The sequence below is a fragment of the Nansenia antarctica genome (assembly GCF_963989245.1).
Source record: "Nansenia antarctica genome assembly, chromosome: 19".
Taxonomy (NCBI): domain Eukaryota; kingdom Metazoa; phylum Chordata; class Actinopteri; order Argentiniformes; family Microstomatidae; genus Nansenia; species Nansenia antarctica.
In genome coordinates this window covers 21,259,516-21,271,815 of record NC_137692.1, presented here as the reverse complement: position 1 = coordinate 21,271,815, position 12,300 = coordinate 21,259,516, and the positions used below count along the sequence as shown (strand labels likewise).

The 12,300-nt window shown below is 52.6% G+C and overlaps 1 protein-coding gene across 1 annotated transcript in view; it reads right to left on the bottom strand.

The window, feature by feature from the left end:
* fat3a (FAT atypical cadherin 3a) overlaps positions 1 to 11,955 on the bottom strand; it is a gene marked incomplete at both ends in the record, with an annotated part of 123,826 nt that extends 111,871 nt beyond the window's left edge. The window contains one exon of the mRNA XM_080549040.1: positions 8,652 to 11,955. Within this exon, the coding sequence (XP_080405166.1) occupies positions 8,652 to 11,955 (3,304 nt within the window). The remainder of the gene's footprint in view (positions 1 to 8,651) is intronic.
* Between the last annotated feature and the right edge of the window lie 345 nt (positions 11,956 to 12,300).

Sequence of the window (12,300 nt, the reverse complement as noted above, 5' to 3'; positions counted from 1 at the left end):
TGCTCACATGAAACACAGCAGTGGATTGGTCCTTATGGGTTAGGGCTCCGACATAAATGAGCTGTCTATAAATAACGCTTGCCTGATTAACATGAGTAATTACTGTACACAAGCTGCACACATACAAGCACACAGCAGCGGACAGAGGTCTGAACAGGCAAATACATTTACATACAAATACAAGGGATAGTTCACCCACATTACAAAATCACATATTTGGTTCCTTACCTTGAAATGAGTCTATGGACAACGACAAACAACGCTAAACGGTTCTGTTTATCTGGGCACTGTAACTACCGTAATAGCTAATTCTTAACATTTAACCAAAACACAATGCAAGTCAATAGACCTAAGTTAGCATGTTTGAAATGTCAGGACCAAACCATCTCAAATTGTGTGTGTGTGTGTGTGTGTGTGTGTGTGTGTGTGTGTGAGCGAGTGTGTGTGTGTGTGTGTGTGTGTGTGTGTGTGTGTGTGTGTGTGTGTGTGTGTGTGTGTGTGTGTGTGTGTGTGTGTGTGTGTGTACTGTATCTTTCCTTCTCTTTTATTTTTCTCTCTCCTCCAAAAACAGGGGTTCCCGAGGATAAGTGACATTTTGAATAAGCATCTTAAGCCCTAAGTCAAGAGCTTCCTCTTAAGAGAGGGGGGAATGAGGGAGAAAGGGCAAGCCCAGCACGGAATAGTACGGAATGGCCTTCTAAAAAGAGTGTGTGTGTGTGTGTGTGTGTGTGTGTGTGTGTGTTACTTTACTTTCACATACTGTAGGACACCTGACTCCTGCTCCAAGACTACCGCAGGAAAAAGCAGGACACATTTGGAGTCTTGAATAATTAATTCAGGCACAAAAACATAACAACACTGGTTTAGCCTACACAAAGCATCGCTCTGGCTCTGCTCTAAACCAGACTTCACACACACACACACACACACACACACACACACACACAACCAGATTTAAATCACACATAGTGTACAACACTGAGAGAGACATACTGTACATTTATGGTTCGCTGGAGCTATCTACTGCAAGTGGATCGCCTCTAGCATGTGTGTGTGTGTGTGTGTGTGTGTGTGTGTGTGTGAGAGAGGGCGGGGGGGGGGGGGGGAGATGGACAGAGAAAACGTATGGGCCAGAGTAATGCTCTTTAAGCTGTAATTGTGTTTGTGGAGTTTCACCGCAGCCCTGGGCTGATTTATGGGTGATGCCAAGTTGCCAACGCTCAGCTAACAAGAGCGATAAATCCGCCCCTCTGCTCTGCTCCTGGTCAGCAACCAGGGGCAAGCAGGCAGGGTGAAGGGGTGACAGGGTGGCTTGAGTGTGTAAGTCGTGACGTTAGAATTATACGGTTCTATCTCCATTTTGGGTCAAAATTTAGTTTTTTACATAATCTGTGTAATAGCCTGTGTGGTGTTTATTTTTAAAATGTTGACATTTTTTAGCTAGTAATTAATAAGATATAAAGGGTCCATCTCACAAAACATAATGGAATGTAAAAACGTTGACGCTCAATATCTCTGAACTGCCCTAAACGGAGTAGTGGTGGTCTAGTGGATAGTGAGTTGGACTTGTGATCGGAAGGTTGTGAGTTCAAATCCCGCCTGAAGCCACACCACTACTAGTGTGCCCTTGGGTAAGGCACTTAGCCCTCAGTTACTCCAGGGGGAATGTCCCTGTAATTCGTAATTGTAAGTCGCTTTGGATAAAAGCGTCTGCTAAATGGCAAAATTATTAAATTAAAATTATAAAATTAATTATTAGATAGAACCTTATAATTCTAAGCTCACGAAGTGTCTGTGTGTATTTGTGTGAAACACTGAGTGTACAGTATAAGTTTGAGTAGCAGTCAGTCATACAGTCAGTTTAGCTGGATAACATAAGGTTACTTTCTCGCCTGAAAACATATTAAAACTTCATAAAATGACATGTTAACACTCGTAGAGCCAAAATTACAACAGCTTTTAGCCCATGGAGGTCTAAAAAAAAAAAAAAAGTTTAAAATCCCCACTGCCGGACGGTGCAAACGGCATTCTGGGATACTGAGATGTCGGCTGGTGTTGGCAAACTTATTATGAATTTAGTAGGCAGTATAAAGTATATACTCATTAAGTATGTAGTATGCAGTATGCTAGTATGCCATTTCGAACACAGTCACTCTGTGTTTTTTTCACTGCAAACGAAGTCTCCGTATCCTTTGTTTGCTCAGACTCCTACAGTGTTAACGGTAATGGTATAAAAGATTGGAAGCTGTCCAACCCTAGAGGATGATAACCGCTTCTCTGGGTGATGGAAGGCTGTGCCTAACCCTTCTATGAACTCTGACGCTGACCCCTGACCCTTGAAGTGAGAGACGAACCAGATGTAGACGTACTAAGTACAAAATGAGATCTAACAGCTGAATAACGGTGATGCTGGCTTAGCTACGGGCTTATCTATTGCATCCCAACTTCACACGCAACCACAACAGCTGCTATGGATTTGGCAATTGGTGTTCTCTTCAAACTGTAATGAGCATAGCACAGCATCCTCCGGTCCAAGAGGTACAAATGTTGTTTTCCACCTTGAACAAGCTACCACAGAGCATTAGGTCAGCCCCATCTTGAGGTACAGGTCGGCTGTGTGGCCAAGGCTTTACTGTTTACTACACTTCTTTGTTTTTATTTTTTAATTTAATGATTTTATTATTTATTTATTACAACTCTGAAATTGAGCTTTGACTGCAACCTGTAGCCTCTTCTAGCTATGTGTCCCATTAACAATATGGCTTTTCTAGCTCAGAAATGATAAAGATCTATATTGTAACATCATGTTAGCATTTTGAAACTGCAATTAGAATATGTATTTGATAGTCAATTAAAATACTAGATAACATTAGATTCAACGTTATTGTCATCACAGAGTACAAAAGTAATATACAACGAAATGAAGTTTAGCATCCAACCAAAAGTGCAAATAGTGATATACAACATAAATAGAACAAGAATGGTAGTGATAGGTAACTATGCAATATAACAGTATGTGCAGAGGTGACATATTGTTATTGCTATTGCTAGCACTGTGCAGCTTTGATTATTTAGTTGACAGCACAGAGCTAGTTTTCTGAGCCGATGAACGATTGGCGTGGTTTAGGGCAAGAGGTTGAGTTTCTGGACCCCTCGTGCGCGGTTGAGTGAAGCAATGCAGTTAAATTTCCTCTCTCTCTCTGCACCCTGTAAAAATGTTCTACGGCTCGTTTGAAACATGACCTCTGAGAATCAATCTTAAAGTCTTGGGCCATTCCCTTCAGAGTGTGATTCGGCCGACCAAACTGCAAAACAAGAGCTGACAGCTGCACGCTGTGGCATTTATTATCATAATCTTAAGACTAACATTTTGCTAGAGGCAGAAACAGTAGTAGTTATGGGACTGCAGTCGTTTAATGGATGGATGTTTATTAGCATATCCCCAAGGAGAAGAAAGAAGGGGGCTAGACTGCTAGGCTACTCCTCCCTAAAAATGTCTCCAAAAGACAACAAAACCTTGGCTACAGATTCCTGCTGAGGCTCAAGGACTAGGCTACTTTTGGTTTCCCTCACTTTCTCACTTGCCAAATTGTATAATTGTATAACGGTCAAAATGGTCTTGGACCAAAATACATGTCAGATCTCCTCCCACCCTATATTCCCGCAAGGTCCCTAAGGTCAGCTGAGACTAATCAGCTAATAATTCCAAGAGTAAAAACAAAACACGGTGCAGCAGCTTTCAGTCACGCTGCTGCATGCTCCTGGAACAAACTCCCTGAAGAAATCAAACAGGCCCAAACCCTTAAAATATTTAAATCCAAGCTTAAAAACCTTCATGTTTTGCACCAGTTATGATTAAACACAAACACTTCTATCAATGTCTTTTTTCCATTAACTATTGTCTTTTTAAATGTTTTATCTATTTACTTCTTATATTTGCTTTTATTCATTGTCATTTAAATGTTCTTACTATGCTCCTCTTGCTGTATTTTTAAATAATGTATGTAAAGCACTTTGAATTGCCCCTGTTGTATGAAACGTGCTATACAAATGAACTTGCCTTGCCTTGCCTATAAGAAACAAAGGGAGTTCATTCTTATTCTGGAACATGATTCCAGAGTGGGATGAGGAATAACCCCAACTGATAGCAGGGCTTTGCGATCTGAAGGCAATTTGAAACAGTCAACATAATTTACTGTCCTGTCAGACATGGAGGTGATGCTGTTTAAGAGCCACCCTTCCGACCTTCCCCTCTACTCCAAGCGCCCCACTTTTGAGCACAAACTCTAAGCATCAGCATAATTAATTGAGGATTTATGTTTTTTGTGGGGGAGATGACACAAGGTAGATCACACACAGTGAGCCAAGGTCATAACAACCATAATCCTCCTCCCCCCTCCCTCTCAACACTCTGGCTTCACCTCTCCCTCTCTCTCTGAGAGGAAATGAACTGGTCGGGCCTCGTGGACAGGACCTCACGGAATAGCTAATCTAAATGAATAGAATCCGAAAAAATCGGAGAATCACTCAGAGAGCAGAATGTCACGGAGGCACTGTCAAAACCTTCCCAGTAATCCAGCCAGAGCAGGAGACGAGGAGTAGGGGAGGGGAGGAGTGGACAAGGAGTAGGGGAGGGGAGGGGTGGACAAGGAGGAGGGGAGGGGTGGAGTGGACAAGGAGGAGGGGAGGGGAGGGGTGGACAAGGAGGAGGGGAGGGGTGGAGTGGACAAGGAGGAGGGGAGGGGTGGACAAGGAGGAGGGGAGGGGAGGGGTGGACAAGGAATAGGGGAGGGGAGGGGTGGACAAGGAATAGGGGAGGGGAGGGGTGGGCAAGGAGGAGGGGAGGGGAGGGGTGGACAAGGAGGAGGGGAGGGGAGGGGTGGACAAGGAGTAGGGGAGGGGTGGAGTGGACAAGGAGGAGGGGAGGGGTGGAGTGGACAAGGAGGAGGGGAGGGGAGGGGAGGGGTGGACAAGGAGGAGGGGAGGGGTGGGGAGGACAAGGAGGAGGGGAGGGGAGGGGAGGACAAGGAGGAGGGGAGGGGTGGAGTGGACAAGGAGGAGGGGAGGGGTGTAGTGGACAAGGAGGGAGGGAGGGGGAGACAAGGAGGAGGGGAGGGGTGGGTTGGACAAGGAGGAGGGGAGGGGTGGAGTGGACAATGAGGAGGGGAGGGGTGGAGTGGACAAGGAGGAGGGGAGGGGTGGAGGTGGACAAGGAGGAGGGGAGGGGAGGAGTGGACAAGGAGGAGGGGAGGGGTGGAGTGGACAAGGAGGAGGGGGGGGGAGGGGGTGGACAAGGAGGAGGGGTGGGGTGGAGTGGACAAGGAGTAGGGGAGGGGTGGAGTGGACAAGGAGGAGGGGAGGGGTGGAGTGGACAAGGAGGAGGGGAGGGGGGGGTGGACAAGGAGGAGGGGAGGGGTGGACAAGGAGGAGGGGAGGGGTGGAGTGGACAAGGAGGAGGGGAGGGGAGGGGTGGACAAGGATGAGGGGAGGGGTGGGGGTGGACAAGGAGGAGGGGTGGGGTGGGGGTGGACAAGGAGGAGGGGAGGGGTGGAGTGGACAAGGAGGAGGGGAGGGGTGGACAAGGAGGAGGGGAGGGGAGGAGTGGACAAGGAGGAGGGGAGGGGAGGAGTGGACAAGGAGGAGGGGAGGGGTGGAGTGGACAAGGAGGAGGGGAGGGGAGGAGTGGACAAGGAGGAGGGGAGGGGTGGAGTGGACAAGGAGGAGGGGGGGGGTGGGGGTGGACAAGGAGGAGGGGAGGGGTGGGGGTGGACAAGGAGGAGGGGAGGGGTGGAGTGGACAAGGAGGAGGGGAGGGGAGGAGTGGACAAGGAGGAGGGGAGGGGTGGGGGTGGACAAGGAGGAGGGGAGGGGTGGAGTGGACAAGGAGGAGGGGAGGGGTGGAGTGGACAAGGAGGAGGGGAGGGGAGGAGTGGACAAGGAGGAGGGGAGGGGTGGGGTGGACAAGGAGGAGGGGAGGGGAGGGGTGGACAAGGAGGAGGGGAGGGGTGGAGTGGACAAGGAGGAGGGGAGGGGTGGAGTGGACAAGGAGGAGGGGAGGGGAGGAGTGGACAAGGAGTAGGGGAGGGGTGGGGTGGACAAGGAGGAGGGGAGGGGAGGGGTGGACAAGGAGGAGGGGAGGGGAGGGGTAGACAAGGAGTAGGGGAGGGGAGGGGTGGAGTGGGCAAGGAGTAGGGGAGGGGAGGGGTGGGGGTGGACAAGGAATAGGGGAGGGGTGGACAAGGAGGAGGGGAGGGGAGGGGTGGACAAGGAGTAGGGGAGGGGTGGAGTGGACAAGGAGGAGGGGAGGGGAGGGGTGGACAAGGAGTAGGGGAGGGGTGGAGTGGACAAGGAGGAGGGGAGGGGAGGGGTGGACAAGGAGTAGGGGAGGGGTGGAGTGGACAAGGAGGAGGGGAGGGGAGGGGTGGACAAGGAGGAGGGGAGGGGTGGAGTGGACAAGGAGGAGGGGAGGGGTGGACAAGGAGGAGGGGGGGGAGGGGTGGACAAGGAGGAGGGGGGGGAGGGGTGGACAAGGAGGAGGGGAGGGGTGGAGTGGACAAGGAGGAGGGGAGGGGTGGGGGTGGACAAGGAGTAGGGGAGGGGGGTGGAGTGGACAAGGAGGAGGGGAGGGGAGGGGTGGACAAGGAGTAGGGGAGGGGGGTGGAGTGGACAAGGAGTAGGGGAGGGGTGGAGTGGACAAGGAGGAGGGGAGGGGTGGGGTGGACATGGAGGAGGGGTGGGGGAGACAAGGAGTAGGGGAGGGGTGGAGTGGACAAGGAGGAGGGGAGGGGGGTGGGGGACAAGGAGGAGGGGAGGGGAAGGGTGGACAAGGAGTAGAGGAGGGGTGGGGGAGACAAGGAGGAGGGGAGGGGTGGAGTGGACAAGGAGTAGGGGAGGGGTGGGGTGGACAAGGAGTAGGGGAGGGGAGGAGTGGACAAGGAGGAGGGGAGGGGTGGAGTGGACAAGGAGTAGGGGAGGGGTGGAGTGGACAAGGAGGAGGGGAGGGGAGGGGAGGACAAGGAGGAGGGGAGGGGAGGGGAGGACAAGGAGGAGGGGAGGGGTGGAGTGGACAAGGAGTAGGGGAGGGGTGGAGTGGACAAGGAGGAGGGGAGGGGTGGAGTGGACAAGGAGGAGGGGAGGGGAGGGGAGGACAAGGAGGAGGGGAGGGGAGGGGTGGACAAGGAGGAGGGGAGGGGTGGAGTGGACAAGGAGTAGGGGAGGGGTGGAGTGGACAAGGAGGAGGGGAGGGGTGGAGTGGACAAGGAGGAGGGGAGGGGAGGGGTGGACAAGGAGGAGGGGTGGGGAGGGGGGACAAGGAGGAGGGGAGGGGTGGAGTGGACAAGGAGTAGGGGAGGGGGGGGTGGACAAGGAATAGGGGAGGGGTGGGGGAGACAAGGAGGAGGGGAGGGGAGGGGTGGACAAGGAGGAGGGGAGGGGTGGAGTGGACAAGGAGGAGGGGAGGGGTGGGGGTGGACAAGGAGGAGGGGAGGGGTGGACAAGGAGGAGGGGAGGGGAGGGGAGGGGTGGACAAGGAGTAGGGGAGGGGTGGCGTGGACAAGGAGGAGGGGAGGGGAGGAGTGGACAAGGAGGAGGGGAGGGGTGGAGTGGACAAGGAGGAGGGGAGGGGTGGGGGAGACAAGGAGGAGAGGAGGGGAGGGGTGGACAAGGAGGAGGGGAGGGGTGGAGTGGACAAGGAGGAGGGGAGGGGTGGGGGAGACAAGGAGGAGAGGAGGGGAGGGGTGGACAAGGAGGAGGGGAGGGGAGGGGAGGGGTGGACAAGGAGTAGGGGAGGGGTGGCGTGGACAAGGAGGAGGGGAGGGGAGGAGTGGACAAGGAGGAGGGGAGGGGTGGAGTGGACAAGGAGGAGGGGAGGGGTGGGGGAGACAAGGAGGAGAGGAGGGGAGGGGTGGACAAGGAGGAGGGGAGGGGTGGAGTGGACAAGGAGGAGGGGAGGGGAGGGAGTGGACAAGGAGGAGGGGAGGGGTGGGGGAGACAAGGAGTAGGGGAGGGGGTGTCTCAGGCTCAGACGAGTGGAGGCAGAAGCCGAATGTCTGGCTGGGTCAGGCAGAAATGACACGACAACTGCACTAAACGTAAACAAAGAGAGGCAGTGTGGGTAATTCTATATGGCAACTCCCGGCCTTCTCCCAGACTGGTGCTAAGCGTATAAATCATAGCTCTAAACCTTCTTAAGAACTCCCCCCAGAACCCAAACACAGCAGCCGCTCCACAATTAGATTATGTGTCAGCCGCTGGACAGGCCCGCCTAGAGGCATGTACCTCCCATAGCCGCCGAAGCAGGACTTATAAGGTCCACACCACCATAAACAACACAGAGCTCACGCAGCGTTAGTCATCTTAAGAGGATGGATCTACTACACCACAACTTTAATCTAACAATCTACACAATGCAGGCATGTAATCTGTTTTTTGTCCAATTGTAACTGCCTATAAATCGGAATGAACCGAGACTAATCTAAACGATATTATATGCAGTTAGGTTAGCCCCTATACCCTGGGTAATAACACTGTAATTACAATGGACTATAAAAACAGTATGTTAATACAATATTTCGACATTGGAATAGTTACGGCAGAAGGTGATAGGATAACTTAATAACAACGACAATTGTGTTATGTCCAATCAGCACCTACCAGTCTCTTCGTCGATGGTGAATCGCCCCAAGCCGCTACCGTCTCGGATAGAGTATTGGATTTCTCCGTCTCGGCCGTCGTCATCATCCTGGGCCGTGACCTGGAGGACGGTGGTTCCGATCCTGGCGCTCTCCTTCACCGACCCGGTCAGGGTGAAGTGTGAGAAGTACGGAGCGTAGAGGTTCTCGTTAACATCCACCACCTCCAGCTCCACGAAGGTGACCGACGACAAAGAGACGGGCCTTCCTTTATCCTTCGCCCTCACTGTGAGGTTGTAGAACTGCTGCGTCTCGTAGTCCAGCTCTTTAGTCAGTCGGATGGCCCCGCTGGCCTTGTCTACTTCAAACTTCCCGTTGTAGTCGTTGGCCAGGGAGTATCGGACCTGGCCCCCCAGACCCAGATCCGGGTCTTGGGTGTCCAGCCAGGCCACCACGGTCCCCACAGGGAGGTCCTCTAGGGCCCTGGGATTGTACACACTGGGTATGAACGCGGGCGGGCAGTCGTTGACATCCTCCAGAGAGATCTTCAGAGTGGTGACGCAGAACTTCTGGTTCCCCTTTTCCGCCCGGTCCCGCGCTTCGATCTTCAGGTTGAAAGTGGAAACGAACTCCCGGTCCAGCTGGCCAGCGACGTACACAATCCCGTTGGTGCTGTTGATCCCAAACTGGGCAGTGCTGGTCAGCACAGAGTAGACAATCTCTCCGTTGGGTCCTAGGTCTTTGTCTGTCGCCTCCACCTGGATAACATCAGTGCCGACAGCTGTGTTTTCAGGGATGACTGTTCTATAGCCTCCCTCCTGTAAGAACTGGGGTGCATTGTCGTTGGCGTCTTCTACATAGACAGTGAGTAGACGCCAGGCAGTTCTCTGTGGCAGGCCAAGATCGTAGATAGTGATGTTGAGAAGATATCTGTCTCTCTTCTCTCTGTCCATGGGGAGGAAGACTGTGATCAGCCCACTCTCCATGTCTATGATGAAACAGCTGTCTGTGTTGCCGTCTGAGATAGCGTATACTATCCGACCGTTGAAACCTGTGTCCCCGTCATAAGCGTTGACCTTGAATACACTAGATCCAACTTTCCCGTCCTCGCGCACCGCAATGTCCGTGGGGAAAGCTTTGTCAAACTGGGGGGTCTGTCTGTTGACAGAGAAAAGGTCAATAAATCCCTCCTCAATTTTGGGCTTGCTGCTAGCTTTGGATTTTTTCAGTAACTTCTCTGCTAACTTTTGGGCGACTCTAGTCTCTCTACAATTAAAGCTCTTGGGAGGAGATTTCCCATGCACTATCGAGATGTTAACAAACATAGGGTCTGAGAAGTTCTCTCCGTCTGTGGCTGTTATTTTCAAACTGAACATCCCATTTTTTGGACTGGCAGTGACAAGGGACCTCCGTAATGTCAGGACCCCTGAATCAGGGTTCAGCTCAAAGAAACCCCTCTCGTTCCCTGAGAGGATCTTGTACTTTACCAGCTCGAGCTCGTCTATGTCAATGGCAGACATGGTGGTGATCACGTCATCAACAGGGAACTCACGAGAGACTACACCCTGGCACGCCACCTTTTCAAATAACGGCTGGTTGTCATTCACATTCACCAAATGGATAGTCACATTGACTTCACTCTCTCGCCTGTAGGGGGCGCCCCAGTCAGAGGCCCTGACCACAAACACATAGCTTTCAGATGAGGATTCAAAGTCCAGCTCCTGTGTAGTGCTAATGACACCAGAGAACTGGTTTATTTTTAAGGGTAGGGGCTGGAGGCTAGCTATGCTATAGGTTATATACCCATTCTCCCCGTTATCCTCGTCCACTGCAGACACTGTCAGCACGTTCGTTCCCACCGGAACACTTTCGTTGACGAAGATCTCATACGATGACAGGGCAAACGTCGGGGTGTTATCGTTAGCATCCTCGATGGTGACCCGCACTTTGACCCTCATTTCACTGTCAACTTCCACCACCTCCAGGTCAAACACCGCCTGAGTGACCTCTGTGAACCAGCGGGCGGTTGAGATGACGCCGGTCAGGGTGTTCATCCTGAAGTGGGCGGAGTCTGCGGAGGGGGCCAGGATGTACTCTGCGTCATCTGGTTCGGGGCTGATTTTCACCGCCTCTACAATCGTGCCGGGGGGTGAAATCTCATTGAGACTCGTTTCGTACAGCTCCTTTTCAAACGTGACTTCCACAGCCTGGGGTTTCATGACCCTAAGGTGGACGACCCTAACCGCGGAAAACTTTTGAGGGGTACCCCTGTCCTTGGCCTGAAGCGTAAGGTTACAGCCGTGAGGGAAATTCTCCCAATCCACTAGCTCAGAAGCCTTGATCGCAAACTCGTCCCCCTCCGACCGCTCTAGAGTGAACTGTTCCATGGGGTCTCCTGCCACGATAGACACGGACTCAACCTCTCCGTTTAACCCTTCATCAAGGTCTTCCACCGTCACAACCGCGTATACAGGGTCTTTATCCAGCCATGAGGGGATATGGGTGACCACACTCATGACCGGCACGTGCTCGTTCACACGTTCTACGTGTACAAAGAGCTTGGCCGTGCTGCTCACCCCGTTATTGCCGTACAGTTTCATCCCACGGTCGACCGCTTGGATTTCCAGGTCGTAACGGTTCTGCTCGTCGACATTTAACTTCCCACTCAGGGAGACCACCCCGCTAGTCGGGTGTACAGCGAACAGCTCCATTTTCTCTTTGAAGAAGTAGTAAAACTCCCCGTTGGAGCCTATGTCCGCGTCGGTGGCTGTAACTTGTGCTATGCTAGTCCTGAGGGGTGTGCTCTCGGCTATCGTGACGGAGTATGTAGTGGGTGAAAATAGAGGTCGGAGGTCATTCATGTCCAGGACCTGAATGTTCACTTTAGTCCAGGTCTCCAAAACCTCCCCCTTGACGGAGGCTTTGACCGTCAACACGTAGTTATCCTGGATCTCCCGGTTCAAGATGGCCGCGTTCCCGCCTTTAGTCCTTATCCGTAGGAAACAGAAGTCCCCCAGCATGTACTCCTCGGCCTTAAAGAAGCCCTCTTCATCCCCTGAGGTGATCCTGTAGCGGATGTCCCACGAGCGCTGGGCCAGATGGATGCCCATTTTAACTTTACTGTTGGTGTAGGTACGTGCTGCCGAGTTCTCATAGACCTTGGCATGGTAGACGGGCAGTGTGAAGAGGAAGTGGGGGGGGCCGTCGGCCAACCCCTGGGGGTCCTGGCAGGAGCACGGGGGCGGCTGGGACAACAGCAGCGACAGCAGGGCCAGGCAGAGGAGTGGGGCACGCATGCCTGCCCACTGGCCCATATTCACATCCATCCCATCATCACTCTTCCATCCTGCAAACAAAAGAGATGAGAGAGACGTTAGCCACAGGGGGGTAGCAACAGGGCAAGTGGGGGTGGGGGAAGGGGGGGGATTTACAGCCACAAAAGACATGCCATGTATCCACAACTTGACCTTTCACCTGTAGGCTTGACAGGCTACTAATTATCCATTTGATTGCAAAGATTGATTGGATTGGGGGAGGGGCAGCGGGGCAGCGGGGATGACGGAATGCATAGTAACCAGGCAACCCGAAGGAGGGGTGACATCACCCAAGTGTGGACTCTATGGACACTAACAGTCAATTGCACGTTTCTGAAAAACCAGGGGATAGTTCGG